Below are 21365 nucleotides of genomic sequence, written 5' to 3' on the forward strand. Positions count from 1 at the left end.
AATGTCCCTGGTTCTCCCAGAAAGATTTAAGCCCCCCTTTCTGTCTGCTTGGCCTCTTATAATACATTCAGTATAACACTTGACATAACGTTTACTGTTTAGTCTCTTTGCCTCTCTTTCCTTCACCAGTTTCTAATGGATAAGGGATTGGTTTTTGTTTTGTTTTTTTTTGCCCCTGACTTTTGGTGCTTAATAAATATTTGTTGAATGTATAAATGATCAAATGTCTGAATGAGTTAGTAATTTAGTAGTGCTTCATATAGTTACTGTGCTATAAATTACTCAACTCTTCTTCTTTCTGGGACATTTTTAATGTTGACTATTAAAATAACCCCTAATGTACATATTTGGGTATGTAATTTTTCTTCTTTTGAATTGTATTCTTATATTTTCAGGAATAGAAATACTGGACCAAAGATTATGAGCATGTTTTGGCTGTGGTGTAAAACCTCATTGCTTTCCTGTCTTGATTTCAATTTAAAATTAAAATTAAAGCCCCACTAGATGGGGCTCTAGAGACCGTCTAACCTCAGCAGTCTACATTCTGTTTTTAAATCCTTTTTCAAATATCCTGTATATCCTATCTTTTTTTTTTTAATATAAAAAGCTGAGCTGCTGTATTTTAAGTAGATGCCAGAGGCTCCAGGGCCTTTGCTTGCCCTGTCTTGCCCTCACACCCATGAGGCATCTTCATGGAATCCTATGACTCCACTGAATAGTTTAAAAACCTCAGATCTAAGCTATTCCCTGTTTTGTAGCTGATAGTACTGGGGTTTTTGAAGTAAACTGATTTGCCCCAAGTTACTCAGGTAATCCATTTCATTGGCAAGACTAGAATTTAGTGGTCTCTTGGAGATAGTACAAATAGCAGTTACAAGTATGTACTTTGGATTCAGAGAGATAGCCTCACTGCATGGGAAGTTTGCTTAACTTTGAGAAGTTTGCTTAACTTTCCTGATCCTCTGTTTTCCCATGTATAAAATGGAAATAAAATAAATCTCACAGAGTATATGAGATAATGTATACAAATCACAGGTTTCTTTGGGTTCATTTGTTAAGCCTATATACCTAGCACATTTTAGATGCTTAATAAAAACATGTTTAAGAAATAAGTGAATTTTTCAGTTTAAGGAAAAATGATTATTCAGTGTGCTGGACTATGCTTGGTTTCTCTTGCAGAAAATATAATTTAGCTCTAACATTATGAAAGAAAGAGACATGAATATTTGCATACAGCTTGATTTGGAACATGTAAACTCACAAAGATACACTTTGAAAAGTCAGCCTCTGGTTATGAGTGAATCTGAGAAATGTTTCTCCTTTCCCTTACCTCTCATAATCAGATAACTTGCTATGCCATGGCCTGCACAGAAACTGCAAGAATTGCTCAGCTTGTGGCTCGACAGAGGAGTTCTAAAAGGAAAACTGGTCGGCAAGTTAATTGTCAGATGAGAGTAAAGAAAACCATGCCATTTTTTCTAGAAGGTAAGATCTTTTCACATGCTAAAATTGTAAAGCCTGTTTATGAATACATTGTCATATGAAAATATTGCTTGTATTTATGATAAACACGTATGTTTGTTAACATTCATTTGTCAAGGGAGAAATCCTGAAGCTAGTACTTCCATTTGAATTTAAGTGAACATAAGCATGACTTATTAAGTGAAGTAACTCAGCATAACTTACAATGGCAAAGTGTGGTTTTGCTCTTTATTTGAGGGGAAAGCCTCATATAGAATGTTGAATGAACCAACTGAGTTCATGTCTTATTTAGGAAATTATATCTTTTACTATAAATCCTCTATTTTTAGAAAAGCATGAATTATATAGTCATAAAGATATAGGCGGCTCAGGCTGTATTTACTGATCATTTTTCTCAAGGAACTTATAAAATAATCATTTCTAAAATTAAATTCTCAAGACATAGTTTAATGATAGTATAAAAGAGTAGATGCCGAATACCACAATGAGCGTTTTAGGCAAGAGACCAATCCTTGTGAGAATGGCAGTGCAGAGCTTCATGGCAAGGAGGAGACTTGAAACCAGACCCCTAACGGTTGGAAGAATCCAGATTGGTGGAGAAGCAATGGGAGGACTAAGATACTGCTGAGTGTGCTGCATTTGTAAGAATGTGAGGTGACTGCCACCAAGTTAGTTGGTGAGTGGAGGAAAAGTAACAGGCTTGCCTAGCAGATGAAGCCACATTTTGAAGAAGCTCATCTGCTAAGTACACGCCAATCTGCTATTCCCCTGCTGACCAACCCTCTAATGGCCACCTCCTCATATTCTTACAAACTGTTGTGAGCACAGAGACCAACAGAAAACATCTGGGCAAGGGAGTGACATTATGAAACCAGGGTTTTGGAAAGCTAATTGATTCCATTATGTATGCCTGACTTCATAGGAAAACCAAAAGCAACCCTCAGACAACCAGGATTTTCTTCAGATTTTTCTGTCAGCAAAAAACCTAATTCAACACTATTAAGAAACAAAGGAAACCCTCTTGGACTTAAATCTGATGCTGAAATGCTGCCTTACACATTACAAACAACTATTGGAAATGAAGTATTCAAAGATGTTCCAGTGCAGAGTCATGTGACCATGTCTGCCAACAACAGGTATTTGGGCTTTTTCTGGCTAAAAGGAGAAGTGTGGTGAACCTAGGATAATAAGTCTTAAACATGTGTGTCCAGATGAAGAAGGAAATACTTTGTTTTGTGTAATGTACACGTATGAGTAGAGAAATGCATCATTACTAGTTACTCCACTTTTCCTGGCTGCCTAAACATCATTTTCTGAATATCTCCATTTTGTATTTGTTGTGCATTGTTAGTAGCCTCTGCTTGTAATGTTCATTTTAGAAGATCTCACAAATTGTTCTGAGATTCTACTTCCGCATAATTTAGTTTGGCTGAAGATCTTTCTTCCAGTTAATTTTGTAAGTTTTAAATAAAATCTCATTGATTTGTATGCTCTACTGTGTTCCAATAATCATATCCATAATACAGTAGCATTACACATCCATGCATCAGAATACTGAACTGGAAGTAATACCACATCCTTAAAGTTTTTGTTTGGATGCTGCCATTCATTGGCCAGGTGAAATAACTGAAATTATTTTGTCTACTGGGGCTGTGGTATCCTCATTTGCCCAATAAAAATGTTAACTCAGTGATCTCAAACTTCCTTTCTGGCTCTGAATTTTATGGTTTCATGAGATAATTCAGGTGAGCAAACTACAATATATGGACCAAATCTGGCCCACTGACTGTTTTTATAAATAGTTATATTGGAACACAGCTACATTCCTTTGTTTATATATTCTCTATGGTTGCTTTTACACAACTGCAGAGTTCAGTAGTTGTGCATAGACAGTATGGCCTGCAAAGCCTAAAATATATACTGTTAGACCCGTCACATCAAAAGCTTGCCATTTCCTGGTATAGATGAGTCAGTGTCACATTCTTCCATTGTATTTGTACCTATACAAAACAAATTTTTTTGTATCATTTTCCTTTAAATCAGTGCTCAAAGATTCCATTTTGTATAAAAGATAGTTTCCCTCCCCCTAAGTGCTCCCCCCACACTAGAATATTTAGAAAGAAAGAATATTTTTAAGTAGGCAAAAGGATACTAGTTTTTTATATTTTAGTATTTTTTAATAAAGCAACCTTTAAATATTTTTCATAATGGTATGTATTTAATGGTGTTTATGATTAGTTATAAATTTTTTTATGAAGTCTAGAAAATATATAATTAAAATTTGAATCTTAACCCAAAGCACAGTTGGTGACTTTGGTGACTAAGGTACCATTGTCTCTGCTGGTTCTAGTCCTAAATTTCAAGATTTTGAATTGAATTTATAAGATGACAGCAAAACCAGGCATCCTGGATTGTGGGCTCAGAGGAGCACTACTCTCCACTCCATGGTCTGGTATCCTGCTTCTCATCTAGTGGCACTGTATGGCCTAGATAAGAGCCTTCCATTCCTGCAGGTAGCACCAGCAGTGATTGAGTAGAGGACCTTGCCGTACCAAAAAGCCCTTAGAGAGGGCCCGAGGTAGTGCTGTCTGACCTGCTGCATATCATTTTCCCACCCTCCCACCTACCAGCACTAGGCCTAGGGAAGTGTATTCCGCTTTCATGGGCAGCACCTACAGAAATCAAACGAAAACTCCAGCAGTAAACAGGAGCTCCATCAGCAATAGGTGAGTGTACCAGACCAGAATAGTGCAATAAGGGCTCTGAAAACTAAATTATTATAGGAACCGCAGCCTACAAAAGTGGGCCAGGAGGTGTATGATAAACTTAAACAGAATTCAGTTCAGTTCAGTTGCTCAGTCATGTCCGACTCTTTGCAACCCCATGAATTGCAGCACGCCAGGCCTCCCTGTCCATCACCAAACCCGGGCTTCACTCAAACTCACGTCCATCAAGTCGGTGATGCCATTCAGCCATCTCATCCTCTGTTGTCCCCTTCTCCTCCTGCCCCCAACCCCTCCCAGCATCAGATTCTTTTCCAATGAGTCAACTCTGCATGAGGTGGCCAAAGTACTGGAGTTTCAGCTTTAGCATCATTCCTTCCAAAGAACACCCAGTGCTGATCTCCTTTAGAATGGACTGGTTGGATCTCCTTGCAGTCCAAGGGACTCTCAAGACTCTTCTCCAACACCACAGTTCAAAAGCATCAATTCTTCAGTGCTCAGCCTTCTTCACAGTCCAACTCTCACATCCATATGTGACCACTGGAAAAACCATAGCCTTGACTAGACAGACCTTTGTTGGCAAAGTAATATCTCTGCTTTTGAATATGCTGTCTAGGTTGGTCATAACTTTCCTTCCAAAGAGTAAGCATCTTTTAATTTCATGGCTGCAGTCACCATCTGCAGTGATTTTGGAGCCCCCCAAAATAAAGTCTGACACTGTTTCCCCATCTATTTCGCATGAAGTGATGGGACCAGATGCCATGATACTCGTTTTCTGAATGTTGAGCTTTAAGCCAACTTTTTCACTCTCCACTTTGACTTTCATCAAGAGGCTTTTCAGTTCCTCTTCACTTTCTGCCATAAGGGTGGTGTTATCTGCATATTTGAGGTTATTGATATTTCTCCTGGCAATCTTGATTCCAGCTTGTGCTTCTTCCAGCCCAGCGTTTCTCATGATGTACTCTACATATAAGTTAAATAAGCTGGGTGAATATATCCAGCCTTGACGTACTCCTTTTCCTATTTGGAACCAGTCTGTTGTTCCATGTCCAGTTCTAACTGTTGCTTCCTGACCTGCATATAGGTTTCTCAAGAGGCAGGTCAGGCGGTCTGGTAGTCCCATCTCTTTCAGAATTTTCCACAATTTATTGTGATCCACACAGTCAAAGGCTTTGGCATAGTCAATAAAGCAGCAATAGATGTTTTTCTGGAACTCTCTTACTTTTTTGATGATCCAGCAGTTGTTGGCAATTTGATGTCTGGTTCCTCTGCCTTTTCTAAAACCAGCTTGAACATCAGGAAGTTCACGGTTCACGTATTGCTGAAGCCTGGCTTGGAGAATTTTGAGCATTGCTTTACTAGCTTGTGAGATGAGTGCAATTGTGTGGTAGTCTGAGCATTCTTTGGCATTGCCTTTCTTTGTAATTGGAATAACTGCCTGCTAAAATTAGATATTTAAATAGGATCCAGAGTCTCCTAATATGTATTCAGATATGCAGGTTACAATGAAAAAAGTCAGTAATTATACAAAAAACCAGGGAAATGACAACTTAAATGAGAAAAAACAATCAACAGACACCAACATTATCTTGAATCAGATGATGGAATTATCTGACAATGATTTTAAAGCAGCTGTTGTAAAAATGCTTTAATTTGCAATTGCAAATCTGTTTGGAAAAAAAATAGAAAATTCACCAAAGAAAGAGAACATACAAAACAGAACCAAATGTTCGTGGTGCTTTTCAAGTCTACTATATCCTACTTTTCTGTATATTTAAAAAATAATTTAATAATTTTTTTAATAATTAAGTAAATATTAAATACATCTAATATATAATATCTAATAATTTTATTTAATTTTGGTTGTGCAGGGTCTTCATTGCTGTGCAGGCTTTTTCTCTAGTTTCAGAGAACAGGGGCTACTCTATAGTTGTGGTTTGCAGGCTTTTCATTGTAGAAACTTCTCTTGTTGTGGAGCATGGGCTCTAGGGCTTATAGGCTTCGTTAGTTGCAGTATATGGACTCAGTAGTTGCTGCTCATGGGCTCTAGAGCACAGATTCAGTAGTTGTGGCACACGGGCTTAGTTGTTCCACGGCATATGAAATCTTCCCAGACCAGGGAAGGAAACCTGTGTCTTTTGCTTTGGCAGGCAGATTCTTTTACCACTGAGCCACAAGGGAAGCCCCTACTTTTCTGTATATTCCTTCTATTAATTTTTGAGAGTTTGATATTAAAACTCCAACTAAAAATCTTAATTCATCTACTTAAAAATAATTGTAATATATAGTGGAATTATATATAACTTTGTTCTGTATTTTCCAAGTCTCCTGTAAATGTGTTATCATACTTTCATAATTTAAAAAATAAAAAAGAGGAAAAAAAAGAATGAATAAAATGACCAAAATAAAAATGCAGTGTATGAGCTCAATAGCAGAATGAATATGACAGAGAACAGAATCAAAGAACTTGAAGAACAGAATCAAAGAACTTGAACAGTAGAAATTACCCAATCTGGACAACAGAGTAAATAGACTTAAACAAAAGAAAACAAAATAACTAGTTGAGACTGAGAGTTCTCTCGGAGGGCAGGGGAGGAGGAAATCTAGCAGCGTCTTAGGGACCTGTAGGGAGAATAAGAAAAGATCTAATATTTGTATTATCAGATCCTCAAAACAAAGAGTTAGATGGAAGGTATATTTGAAGGCATAATGGCTGAAACGTCTCAAATTGGCTAAGGACATTAATCTGCAGGTTCAGGATGCTTCGGTTCAGTCCAGTCACTCAGTCGTGTCCGACTCTGCGACCCCATGAATTGCAGCACGCCAGGCCTCCCTGTCCATCACCAACTCCTGGAGTTCACTCAAACTCACGTCCATTGAGTCAGTGATGCCATCCAGCCATCTCATTCTCAGTCGTCCCCTTCTCCTCCTGCCCCCAACGCCTCCCAGCATCAGGGTCTTTTCCAATGAGTCAGCTCTTCGCATGAGGTGGCCAAAGTACTGGAGTTTCAGCTTTAGCATCATTCCTTCCAAAGAACACCCAGTGCTGATCTCCTTTAGAATGGACTGGTTGGGTCTCCTTGCAGTCCAAGGGACTCTCAAGACTCTTCTCCAACACCACAGTTCAAAAGCATCAATTCTTCAGTGCTCAGCTTTCTTCACAGTCCAACTCTCACACATCCATACGTGACCACTGGAAAAACCATAGCCTTGACTAGATGGACCTTTCTTGGCAAAGTAATGTCTCTGCTTTTCAATATGCTATCTAGTTTGGTCATAACTTTCCTTCCAAAGAGTAAGCATCTTTTAATTTCATGGTTGCAGTCACCATCTGCAGCGATTTTGGAGCCCAAAAAAATAAAGTCTGACACTGTTTCCACTGTTTCCCCATCTATTTTCCGTGAAGTGATGGGACCAGATGCCATGATATTCGTTTTCTGAATGTTGAGCTTTAAGCCAACTTTTTCACTCTCCACTTTGACTTTCATCAAGAGGCTTTTCAGTTCCTCTTCACTTTCTGCCATAAGGGTGGTGTCATCTGCATATTTGAGGTTATTGATATTTCTCCTGGCAATCTTGATTCCAGCTTGTGCTTCTTCCAACCCAGCATATCTCATGGTGTACTCTGCATATAAGTTAAATAAGCTGGGTGAAAATACGCAGCCTTGACGTACTCCTTTTCCTATTTGGAACCAGTCTGTTGTTCCATGTTCAGTTCTAACTGTTGCTTCCTGACCTGCATACAGATTTCTCAAGAGGCAGGTCATGTGGGCTGGTATTCCCATATCTTTCAGAATTTTCCGCAGTTTTATTATGATCCACACAGTCAAAGGCTTTGGCATAGTCAATAAAGCAGATGTTTTTTCTGGAACTCTCTTACTTTTTCGATGATCCAGCAGATGTTTGCAATTTGATTTCTGGTTCCTCTGCCTTTTCTAAAACCAGCTTGAACATCAGGAAGTTCACGGTTCACATACTGCTGAAGCCTGGCTTGGAGAATTTGAGCATTACTTTACTGGCATGTAAGATGAGTGCAGTTGTATGGTAGTTTGAGCATTCTTTGGCTTTGCCTTTCTTTGGGATTGGAATGAAAACTGACCTTTACCAGTCCTGTGGCCACTGTTGAGTTTTCCAAATATGCTGGCATATTGAGTGCAGCACTTTCACAGCATCATCTTTCAGGAATTGAAATAGCTCATCTGGAATTCCATCACCTCCACTAGCTTTGCTCGTAGTGATGCTTTCGAAGGCCCACTTGACTTCACATTCCAGGATGTCTGGCTCTAGGTGAGTGATCACACCATCCTGATTATCTGGGTCGTGAAGATCTTTTTTGTATAGTTCTGTGTATTCTTGCCACCTCTTCTTAATATCTTCTGCTTCTGTTAGGTCCCATACCATTTCTGTCCTTTATCGTGCCCATCTTTGCATGAAACATTCCCTTGATATCTCTAATTTTCTTGAAGAGATCTCTAGTCTTTCCCATTCTGTTGTTTTCCTCTCTTTCTTTGCATTGATCGTTGAGGAAGGCTTTCTTATCTCTCCTTGCTCTTCTTTGGAACTCTGTATTGAGATGCTTATATCTTTCCTTTTCTCCTTTGCTTAGGAAATCCCAGGTAGGATGAATTCAAAGAATCCCACACCAATAGTGAAACTTATGAAAACTAAAGACAAAGAAAAAATCTTATAACTAGCCAGAGAGAAATGATACATCACTCATAGGTGAATACCAGTTTTAATGACGGTGGTTCTTCATTCACAGTTATGGAGAAATCATAAAGGAAAGAAATGGCACATTTTTAGTGGTGAAGGAAAAAACTTGTCAATCAAAATTATATATCCTCCAGAAATGAAACGGAAATGAAGAAGATATTCTCAGATGAAAGAAAACTAGAAGAATTTGTCATTAGCTGACTTCCTCCTAAAGAGGGTCTAAAGGAAGTTGTCTCAACAGAACAGAAATAATCTAAAATGGTTTGGAACTTCAGAAAGTACAGGCATAAGCCCTAAAATAACAGTAATTACTTTAAATATAAAAATACATGAAAAGATGTTCAGCTTCATTTGCTATTAAGGAAGTATAAATTAAAGCTACATTGAGATTCAGCTGGCCAGCTGGGGTCATGAGTTTTCCATCCTAGAACCATGACCCAGTTTGTCCATAATCTCACAGAGAAGGTCCCAGCACTGCTGTTGCTTACTCAAAGCCTCGATTGGCCACATTTTGGCACTATGCCAACATTGATCAGGTTCCTCCAACTCTGCTGAATTCCTTACAGCTATTCAGAGCTGGGGAAAAAATATCAATAGTGCTCAAACAAGTAGCTTCAAACCGCTCCCAGTTAAGGAAACTCTACTGAATGGTGTGGTGACCACTGAGATGTGAATGTGGTTTTATGTTGGTGAGATTGTAGGCAACTGTGACATCATTGGCTATGATGTTTGAAGACCAATCTTTAATATATGATTATATTTGCTTTATTATTTGAGTGTTCTTGGATTTTGTGTGAACAGGCTATTAATTTCAGATGACATAAGAGAGTAATAAGATAATGTGTCAAAAAAAACCTATATTGAGACACACCTATCAGAATGGCTGAAATAAAAAATAGTGATACAGGAATAATAGGGGACCTTAATACCCACTGACATCAATGGACAGGTCATCCAGACAAAATCAGTAAGGTAACAGAGGTCTTAACATAGCAGACCAAATGAACCTTGTTGTTCAGTTGCTAAATTGTGTCCACCTTTGTGCAATCCCATGGACTGTAGCATGCCAGGCTTCTGTCTCCTCCACTGTCTCCCTGAGTTTGCTCAGATTCATGTCTATTGAGTTAGTGATTCTATCTAACCATCTCATCCTCTGCTGCCCTTTTCTCCTTTTGCCTTCAGTCTTTTCCAGCATTGGGGTCTTTTCCAGTGAGTCAGCTGTTCACATCAGGTGGCCAAAGTATTGAATCTACAACTTCAACAACAGGCCTGCCAATGAATATTCAGGGTTGATTTTCTTTAGGATAGAGATTTGGTTTGATCTCCTTGCTCTCCAAGGGACTCTCAAGAGTTTTCTCCCGCAGCACAATTTGAAACCATCGATTCTTCAGTGCTTAGCCTTCTTTATGGTCCAATCTCACATACCTAACAACTGGAAAAACCATAGCTTTGACTATGTGGACCTTTGTTGGCAAAGTGATGTCTCTCCTTTTTAATATGCCATCTAGGTTTGTCATAGTTTTCCTTCCAAAGGGCAAACATCTTTTCATTTAATAGATATGTATAGGACATTAAATCCGAAAGCAGCAGAATACACATTCTTTTCAAGTGCACATAGGACATTCTCCAGGATAGATCATATACTTGGTGACAAAACAAACTTCAACAAATTTAAGAGGAAGAAATTATATCAAGCATTTTTTCTGAGCACAGTGGTGTGAAACTAGAAATCAACTACAGAAAGAAAAATGGGAAAAGAACAAACATGTGGCAAGTAAACATCATGCTACTAAAAAAAAAATGGTCAATAGCAAAATCAGAGGAAATCAGAAAATATCTCGAGACAAATGAAAATGGAAATATAACTTTCCAAAGTGGGGATGCATCAAAAACTGTTCTGAGAGGGAAGTTTATAGTGATAGAGACTTGATGTCTATATCGATATATCACCAACTCAATGGACATGAGTTTGAGTAAACTCTGGGAGTTGGCGATGGACAGGGAAGCCTGGCATGCTGCAGTTCACGGGTTCATAAAGAGTTGGACCTGACTGAGTGACTGAACTGAACTAAGACTTCTCACAAGAAACAATAAAAGAAAACCTTAAAAACCTAACCTATTGCCTAAAAGAATTAGAAGAGCAAACAAAGTCCAAAGTCAGCAGAAAAATGAAATAATAAAGATCAGAGAAGAAATAAAATAGAGATCATAAAAACAATAGAAAAATCAATGAGACCAAGAGCTGGTCTTTTAAAAAGATTTAAAAATTGATAAACTTTTAGCCAGGCTCACCAAGAAGAAAAGAGGACCCAAGTAAGTATTGAAGAGGAGAAATAACAACTGATACTGCAGAGATAGAAAGTAATCATAGAGAATATTATAAACAGTTATGTGCCCATGACTTGGACAATCTAGAAGAGATGGACTTCCCTCATAGCTCAGTAGTAAAGAATCTGCCTGCAATGCAGGAGACCTGGGTTCAATTCCTGGGTTAGGAAGATCCCCTGGAGAAGGAAATGGCAACCCACTCCGGTATTCTTGCCTGGAGAATCCCATGGACAGAGGAGCCTGGCAGGCTACAGTCCCTGGGGTCGCAAAAGTTGGATGCCACTTAGCAACTAAACCAGAAGAGATGGACAAATTTCTAGAAACATACAAACAGCCAAGACTGAAACAAACAAACAGAAAAGACAGTTTGAAGAGGCTGGTTGCTAGAAGTGAAATTGAATTTGTAATAGAAAAGCTGGAAGTAAAGTCCAGGACCAGATGGCTTTACAGGGGAGTCCTACCAAACATATGAATAAGAACTAATATCTGTTCTTCTCAAGCTATTCCAAAAAATTGACATTCCCACATTCATTCCATGGGCTACCATTATCTCAATAACCAAACCAGACAGAGATGCCAGAAAGAAAGAAAATCACAGACCAATATCTTTGATGAATATAAATGCAAAAATCTACAACAAAATATTAGCAAACCAAATCTGACTATATATAAAAAGGGTCTTATACCATGATCAAGTTGGATTTATTCCAGAGTCATAGAGATGGTTCAACATTTGCAGATCAATCAATGTGATACACCACATTAACAAATGGAAGGCTCAGAATCACATGATCATCACAATAGACACAGAAAAAACATTTGATAAAATTCCGTATCTACTCAGGATTAAAAGCTGTCATCAAAGTGGGTGTAGAGGGAACTTATCTCAGCATAATAAAGACTGTTTATGACAAATCCACAGCCAAAATCATACTCAGTGGTATGATTACCCTTCCCAGTAAATTCAAGAACAAGAGAAGAATGCCCGCTCTTTCCACTTCTGTTTAACATAATATTGGAAGTCCTAGCCACCGCAGAAAAGAAAAAGAAGTAGAAGGTATCCAAATTGGAAGGGAAGAAGTAAAACTGTCACTTCTTGCAGATAACATGATACTTTATAGAAAAAAACCAAAAGTCTCCACCCCAAAACTATTAGAAATAATAAATGAAAATTCAGCAAGGTTGCAGGGTACAAAATTAATAGACAGAAATCTGTTGTATTTCTATATGCTAATAATGGAATTTCAGAGAATAAGAAAGCAATAGCATTTATAATGACATCAAAAAATCAAATAGGAATAAACCTAGCTAAGGAGGTGAAATACATATACTCTGAAAGCTGTAAAACATTGATGATGAAAGTCAAAGATGATACAACGATGGACAAAGTGCTCTTAGATTTGAAGAATTAATATTGTTAAACTAGCTGTACTGCCCAAACCAATCTACAGATTTAAAGCAATCCTTATCAAAATACCCAGAACATTTTTCACAGAACTAGAACAAATAATCTTAAAATTCATATTGAACCATAAAAGACTTTGAATTGCAGAAGCAATCTTGAGAAAAAAAAGAACAAAGCTGGAGTATAACCCTCCTAGACTTCAGACAATACTACAAAGCTACAGTAATGAAAGCAGCATGCTACTGACACAAAAACAGACACAGATCAATGTTACAGAACAAAGAGGCCAGAAATAAACCCAGACACCTATGATCAATTAACCTATGACAAAGGAGGCAACTGTATACAATGGAGAAAAGATTGTCTCTTTAACAAGTTGTTGCTGGGAAAACTGGATGACTACATGTAAAATAAGATATTAGAGCATTCTCTCACACTGTATACAAAAGTAAACTAAAAAATGGTTTAAATACCTAAATGTAAGACCTGAAACTATAAAAGTCCTAGAAAAACATTGTATAGCACAGGGAATTATCTTATTAGCCATTATCTTGTAATAACTTACAATGGAGTATTATCTGCAAAAATATCAAATCACCATTCTGTATACCTGAAAGTAAACAGTTACAAATCAAATATACTTCAATTTAAAAATATAACACTGAATCTGGCAAGCATACAGAGAAAATGGATCACTCATAGCATTGTTTTGGGGAATATTAAATTGTACAGACAGACGTGTTAGAGGATAGTTGAGGATAAGTTAGAAGTTAGATAGAGGATAAGTTGGAAGATAGTTTCCTTAAAAAAAAAAAAAGAAAGCTAAACAGAAATTTCACTCCTAGACATTTATCCCAGAGATATGAAAACTTCGGTTTACACAAAAACCTGTACACAGGTGTCCATAGTAACTTTATTAACAACAGACCCAAACTGGAAACAACCCAGGTGTCCTTGAGAAGTTGAAAGATTCAACAAACTGAATACATCCGCACTACAGAATATACCTCTCAACATTATAAAGGGATGAACTATGGACATACGCAACATCAGTGGATCTCAAGGGAATTGTGCTGAGTTGAAAGCAATCTCAAAAAGTTACATACTGTATGACTCTATATAACATCCTTGAAATGACAAAGTTTTAGAGATAAAGAACAGAGAAGTGATTGCCAAGATCAAGGGTTGGAGAAAGGGGAAGGATGTGGCAATGCAAGAGGGAAGGTATTTTGAAAAGGTATTTTGCAAGTATTAAGCTAAAGTAAATGAATGTATGTTTCTCAGATCTTGTAGGTTTTAAAAGTCATATACTAAATAATTATAGGAAACATTTTCTAAAATACATTTATTGTTTTGTTGTGACTACAGAAGTATTAATGTGTATCGTATGGAAATTTTGCAAAGTATAAGCAAGTAAAAGAGAAAAAATCACCTCTAAACATAAATGTAAACATTAAAAATATCTTTCTATATTATTTATATAAGTTTTAAAAATACAAATTGGGTCAAGATGTATATTAACTGTTTTTTAACCTGTTTTAAAAGACAGTATATTTACATTTTCTGTTCTTAAATACAGATCTACAGTATCATTTTTAGTGTCAGGCTAGTCCATAGTCTAGTCCTTTATTGTTAAATATAAATGATTTTCAGTATTGCAAGCAATTCTACAATGAACATATATGTGGAATAATCCATGCCTGTATTTACAACTAGTTATTTAGAATAAATTAGTAGAAATAGACTCTCTGGGTAAGAGGGTATACACACTAATGCTGTATTAATTTGTACTCTAAACAATAATACCAGATAGAGTTTTCCAGAAACAGATGGGAATGATAGTTTACTTGTGCACTTGCCAACACTGGGCATCAGTTTTTTATTTGGTGTTCTAAAAGGTGAAAAAAAAATGTACCTATGTTTTAATTTCTATGGTTTTGATTTTGATTCTTAAGGAAGTTATGTTTTTATATGTTTATTAGCCCATTTAGGGATCTTTTATAACTTACATGTTTTGTCATTTGTTGTTTTTTCTTTCTAATTTGTAAAAGTGATTTATAAGTTACGATGTTGACCTTCTCCTCCTGTAATATGTTGACAATGTTTCCTCAGTTTATTTCTTTAATTTTATCTATTTATTTATTAAGGCTGTGCTGGGTCTGCATTGCTGTGCAGGCTTCTTTCTAGTTTCACGAGTGGAGCTGCTCTCGTTGCAGTGCACAGGTTTCTCATTGCAGTGGCTTCTCTTGCTGAGGAACACAGGCTCTAGGGCACTCAAGCCTCAGTAGTTGTGGCGTGTGAGTTCAGTAATTACGGCCTGTAGGCTCAGTGGTTGCAGCTCCCAGGCTCTAGAACACAGGCTCAGTAGTTGTGGCACACGAACTTATTTGCTCCACAGCGTGTGGGATCTTCCCGGATCAGGGATTGAACCTGTCTTCTGCACTGGCAGGTGAACTCTTTACTACTGAGAGCCATCAGGAAAGCCCCTCCCTTATTTATTTAATTATATATTTTGGGTATACAAAAACTTTGAATTTTTCTGGTTACATCTATTAATCTCTTCCTTTATGACTTTTGCCTTTAGGTGTTATGCTTAGAAAAGCATTTCTACCCCCAATTTATGTAGTATGTCTTCTGTTTACTTTTAGAATTTTGATGGTTTTATTTTTTGCATTTAAACCTTTAATTCACCTAGAATTTATTTTGTTGTATAGTGTGAGAGATGACTCAGTGGGTCAAGAATCCACCTGTAATGCAGGAGACGCTGGTTCAATCCCTGGGTTGAGACAATCCCCTGGAAGAGGAAATGGCCACTTATTCCAGTATTCTTGCCTGGAAAATCCCATGGACAGAGGAGCCTAGGGGGCTACAGTCATGGAGTTACAAAGAACTAGACACACCTGAGCCTGTACATTGAAATTGTGTGAGAGTAGGAATCTTTCTTGTTATGATGTCCTAATATCAATTATAACATAATACTTTCTTTTCCTGATGGTTTGAAATTCTGTCTGTATCAATACTAAATTGTTATAAGTATATGATTCAATTTCTGGGCTTTCCATTCAGAGTCATTGACTATACCTATCTCTTCTTTCACAGTGCCAGACTACTCAGGTTATTATAAATTTATAATAAATGTTCATCACCTTTACTTTTTACCTGCTCCTCTCTGTACCTCCTAATTTGGCTTGTTGCTTTTGTCATGTGCTTTTATTACACCTGCTGCCCCTATTACAGCACTTAGTAGACTTTGTTCTTATATATATATATTCAGTCAGTGCATTAATTATCTATTATGTAACAGATGACCACAAATTTAGCAGTTTACAGCACATGCTTATTATCCCATAGCTTCTGTGGACTAGGAATCTAAGAACTACTCAGCTAGGTTTCCTGTTCAGAGTTTCTCGCGCAACTGCAATCACACTGTCAGGGGTCAGCTGAGACAAATCCCGTTCCAGGCTCACTTACATGGTTGTTGGTACAGTCTATTCCTTTTGAGTTTTGCCTTAGTTTCATCTGGCTGGCCAAAGACCAACTTCAATTTCGTGCTTTGTAGGCCTCCCTAATGTGGCCATTCGCTTCATCAGAGCCAGCAAATAGAGATTATGCTAGCAAAGTGGAAATTAGAATCTTCGTAATCTAATTATGTATAATCCCCTCAACCTTAAAGTATCCTATTGATTAGAAGCAAGTTACTCAAAAGGAGGGCAGTACACAAGGCTGTGGTACCAGAGGCAGGAAGCATTGGGAGGCCATTTACTAGCTGCTTGCCATAGTCAGTTTTCTCAACTATATGTGTAGTCCATGAGACTAATGTTATCTTTCTCTTGTGCATCGTTGATCATTACACTCTGACACAGTGCCTGGCACGTAATACTAGGTCCTTAAATATTAGTGGGATAATAGTGTGTCTTTAATAAATGGCGTATGTTTAAATGTGGCTTTTTTGGGGAGCTGCTGCTGCTGCTGCTAAGTCACATCAGTCGTGTCCGACTCTGTGCGACCCCATAGATGGAAGCCCACCAGGCTCCTCTGTCCCTGGGATTCTCCAGGCAAGAACACTGGAGTGGGTTGCCATTTCCTTCTTCAATGCATGAAAGTGAAGTCGCTCAGTCATGTCCGACTCTCAGCGACCCCATGGACTGCAGCCTGCCAGGCTCCTCCACCCACAGGATTTTCCAGGCAAGAGTACTGGAGTGGGGTGCCATTGCCTTCTCCGTTTTAGGGAGGGGACAGCCTAAATATTTGTCTTTTAAGAAACAAAGTAATAAGTCTTTTATACTTACTGTTATAAAACTGGTTGGACCTCTGTTATCTTATTGTGTTTGTTTTTCATGTGCCCCTGTGGTTTTCCTTGACTATTTTTCTTTGCTGTGTTAACTGTTTTCTTTCCTGTGCATTAGACCCACCAAGGCTTGAACCAAAGCAGCCCCTACCATATCCTTGCTGTGCTTTCTTTCATTCTTCGCTCATAACCCCCTGCTTCCTGCTCAAGTCCTCACAGCTGACTCAAAGCAGGCAAAGATTCCAGTTTACATTTCTTAGGGTTCTGAATCAAGGGAAAGGATTGCTGTCTCCCTGCCAGTTCTGCATAAGTTGCCATTCCCTTCTCCAGTGCATGAAAGTGAAAAGTGAAAGTGAAGGCGCTCAGTCGTGTCCGACTCTTAGCGACCCCATGGACTGCAGCCCACCAGGCTCCTCTGTCCATGGGATTTTCCAGGCAAGAGTACTGGAGTGGGGTGCCATTGCCTTCTCCATATTTTGTCCTACCTGCTTTAAAGAGATTGGGCTGCATTTTTGGGTGCCTGGTGTCCTCTGCCAGTGTTCAGAAGTTGTTTTGTGGAAGTTGCTCAACATTCAGATGATCTTTTGATGAATTTGTGGGGGAGAAAGTGGTCTCCCCGTCCTGTTCCTCCACCATCTTGGGACCGCCTCCGATGTGCTTCATTTCAGAGAATTGATCTAATTTTTAGAATATTCCATACTGTTGAAAAATAGGTATACTGTGTCACAATCACCTCTAGCCCCATACCCACTGCTGGGAAGTCTTTTATTCATTCAATCATCCTGTTCCTTCTTACAGCATTCACTCCTTCTTGCATGTACCAAGCACTGCCTTAGGCACTAGAAACACAAGTAATTAGAACCTAGAAACACAAATAATTAGTGCCCTAGGCACTAGAAACACAAGTAATAGACATTTGGAATCCAGTGAGACAGGCAGACATGAACACAAATTATTTCTGTTTGTGGGTAGGGGGTGGTATTTCTTCGTCCTTACATTTAGCAAAATTTTCTACTTATTTCCAATACAATTCACACAAAAATTATTTTGGTGAGGGTATGAGGTGGGAAATCTACCTTTCTTTCCTAAGTCGTGAATTGAGCATCCCCCCTCTGGTTTGAAATGCCACTTTTATCTTGTGCTGAGATATTAATATAATGTAAGTTGAGTATTTATAAGCTCTCTACTATCTTACTTATCTTGTCCAACTATGTTGTACCTGTATAACACATTTCAGTATCTGGTAATGCAAGTCTTTGATTTTTTAGTTACATTCAAAAATATTCTTTATGTTCAACTGTTTATCCTTTGCATAGTTTTCTTTATTTTGTATTGCTAGTTTCTTAATGCATTTGTGTGCTCAGTTGTGTCTGACTCCTTGTAACCCCATGAACTGTAGCCCACCAGGCTCCTCTGTCTATGCAATTTTCCAGGCAAGAATACAGCAGTAGGTTGTCATTTCCTTCTCCAGGTTATCTTCTGGACCCAGGGATTGAACCCGTGTCTCCTGCATCTCCTGCATTGCAGGTGGATTCTTTACCCACTGAGCCATTGGGGAAATGTGACTTCCAAGTCCTTTTAAATTACTAGTTTAAATTCAGCCTTTAATATACTTTCCTTCAGTGAATATGAAAGCTGATACAAGGTATCATTTTAATTTTCGCCTTTTGAAATACTTTAGTGACTTATTTTGCTGCTCAATGCCACAGAAACTTTAAATGAAAAGTATAGTGTTTGAAACTTGGTACTGACTTTGCCAATTGAATTTTAATTTACCTTTGTTTTATACCTTAGGTTTAGCCCAAAGGCATCCCTTCCACCACGTTTTCAGATGCATCTCTCAAGAACCTGTACTAAGGAAATGAGTGGTATGTTTTCTAAACATTATTTTTGTGATACATTATGGCTTCTGGAGCCTCAGAACCCTAAGAAGAGTGTCTAGTGGTGGCTTTTGACATTTGTTCTCACCTTCTCCCACTTGTAATATGTCTCTCCTCCTCTCTTTTCTGATTTCTTTAAGTTACGAATTGTAGTGATCTAAAGACAAAGTAATACCTCTAAGGGTGTCATTGTTATTCTGACTTGAGACTTTCCTCATACCAGGCCTGTTCTGTCACTTCCGCTTGTTACCTACAGAGATCCTTGCGTCCCTTGTCATTTTCACTCATTAGAGAGTACGATGTAAAGCACATAAATAGGGGACGTCAACTCAAAAAATAGTTTCAGATACTCATAAAATACTTTCACATACTTAACACTATGTGAAAACTGGGCTCCTAAACTGTGTGCAATGACTGTAAGCATCTAAATATGAATATAAATATATACAATCCAAAAGGACAATAGAAGACATAATAAAGTTGAAGAATCTGAAGATCAGAAGTGCATACACTTGTCTTCTCCAACCGAAGTATAAATCCCTTGCTGTTAGACCCACTGGAGGAATACATGGTTTTCAGAATTAGTACTTATACTGCATGAAATTTATGTAGTTTTAAATGATTTGCTGCTTTACATGTGATTCTTACTGAGTTGAAATCATTTTTTCCATAGGAATATATCTCGAGTATTTCTCATGAAAATTGATGGAACAGTTGATTTTTGTCTCTATCAATTATATTTACATATGCGTTTTCTGAAAAATGACCACTCGGTAAAGCCACATACCCTTTAGAGGTTGTAAATCCTTTAAATAGAATAAGCTTTTTCTGCAGAACCAAGAGGACTTGTTTCAGAAGGATTACGATTCACCCAGGGGCTTGGTGAATAACCTCTTACACATAACCTCTTCTAATTGCTGGCAGCCTAGATTACTTCCTTGATTTGTTGAACAAAAGGCACAGAAACTTAAATAACTCCAGTAGCCCCATGGAGCAGGTGCATTTTCAGACTCCAACTACATGCCAACTGATGATTCTCTCTTTAAGGGAGGGACTAGCCAGTTCCAAGAAACTCATCTTTTCCTTCTTCCTGGTTCTTTTATATACATTATTTGGGAAGAACTTTATAAATTAACTGTGCCTTTAATAGGAAACAGATGTGGAAACCCTGGCCCCTCCTATTGGCTGAGCCAAGCTAAGTCTCAGCAAAGGGCAGTTCTCATGCCCTCTGGTGGGTAAGGCCGAGTCAGCATCCAGCCATCCTCAAGGGATGGCTCTCCCTTCTGTTTCCTAGCATCCTGAGAGGCCAGCATCCCCAAACCAGCCTAAGTGTCTCTACAAGCCAATTTTTAAAATAAGATAAAGTAAAAATTGTTGAATCCCAGCAGAAATACTGTATGATTAAAATATGAACATATTTTGTTTATAGATGGTAATTTTTTATATACTCTGGTCTGTATCCCAGTAAAATTTTAAAAAGGTTTGGAATGAATTTCATAGTTCTTCCAGAAATGTCAGCTATTGTGGACACTTAAATTAAGATATTAACTCAGGTATTCTAAGTTTTAAATAAAAAATAAATGTAAGAGAGCTAGCCAAAGCTCTGTAATATTCACTTATGAAAAATAAATGACTTATTTTGGGGAAATAAAAACAAATCATTAATAGTTATCTGTGGACACCAGATCTTTTATTTATGTTCTTAAACTTTGAACTTTTGCTTAGTGCTAAATTATTTTTTCTTACTAACAAAGGGCAAATTGATCATGTCTTAAAACCTGGAGAGTTGTTTATTTTTTATAAAGTGTTTCTTTGATCTTACTATTAAGGCATTATCCTTATGCTTTGTAAAATACAGCTTTAAATTTAGCATTACATATATACTATTATTGTCTAAAATTTAACCTTTATTGGTTGCAATTAGAAAATAATTGGTTAAATAGTTTCATTATTCTTTATGAAGCAAACATCATCCTGATGTTTAAATTAAACTGTGACATATCCTTGCAACATAAAGGGGCTAGGTTCCCTCTCTGAGTGGCCGTTGACCTTCCTTATTATTTCAGGATTAAAACTTAGAATGAAGTTGTTATGGTCCTGCTCTCCTAATCCTGTTCCCTTTGAAGTCGCTTAACCCCCACAAGCCTGAAGTACAACAAAGCCTAAAGACACAAATACTAGATAATAGGGATAATCTGAAATGTTAAGCATTCTGGTTAATTCTATCATTTTTTTAATTTAAAGATAATTTAAATCAGGCTGTTGAAAAACCAAATGTCACGCCTCCTGCCTCTTACACTTATAAAATGGATGAGGTTCAAAACCGCATAAAGGAAATACTAAACAAGCATAGCAATGGCATTTGGATATCTAAGCTTCCACATTTTTACAAAGAATTATATAAAGAAGAACTAAATCAAGGAATTTTACAACAATTTGAACACTGGCCTCATATTTGCACGGTACGTTTCTTCTTATTCTTCCCTCTTGATGCCTCCTCCCTGCCCCACTTTCAGATTTTGAGTTACTAGTCGTATCATCTTTTA

General features: G+C 37.7%; 1 protein-coding gene across 1 annotated transcript in view; it reads left to right on the forward strand.

Annotated features, from left to right (window-relative positions):
* TDRD7 (tudor domain containing 7) overlaps positions 1–21365 on the forward strand; it is a 102427-nt gene that overhangs the window by 27766 nt on the left and 53296 nt on the right. Inside the window, exons 3-6 of the mRNA XM_068974239.1 lie at positions 1344–1485; positions 2405–2618; positions 18734–18807; positions 21064–21281. Coding sequence (XP_068830340.1) covers positions 1344–1485; positions 2405–2618; positions 18734–18807; positions 21064–21281 — 648 coding nt within the window. The remainder of the gene's footprint in view (positions 1–1343; positions 1486–2404; positions 2619–18733; positions 18808–21063; positions 21282–21365) is intronic.

Source organism: Capricornis sumatraensis, chromosome 6 (genome assembly GCF_032405125.1).
Source record: "Capricornis sumatraensis isolate serow.1 chromosome 6, serow.2, whole genome shotgun sequence".
NCBI classification, from domain to species: Eukaryota; Metazoa; Chordata; class Mammalia; order Artiodactyla; family Bovidae; genus Capricornis; species Capricornis sumatraensis.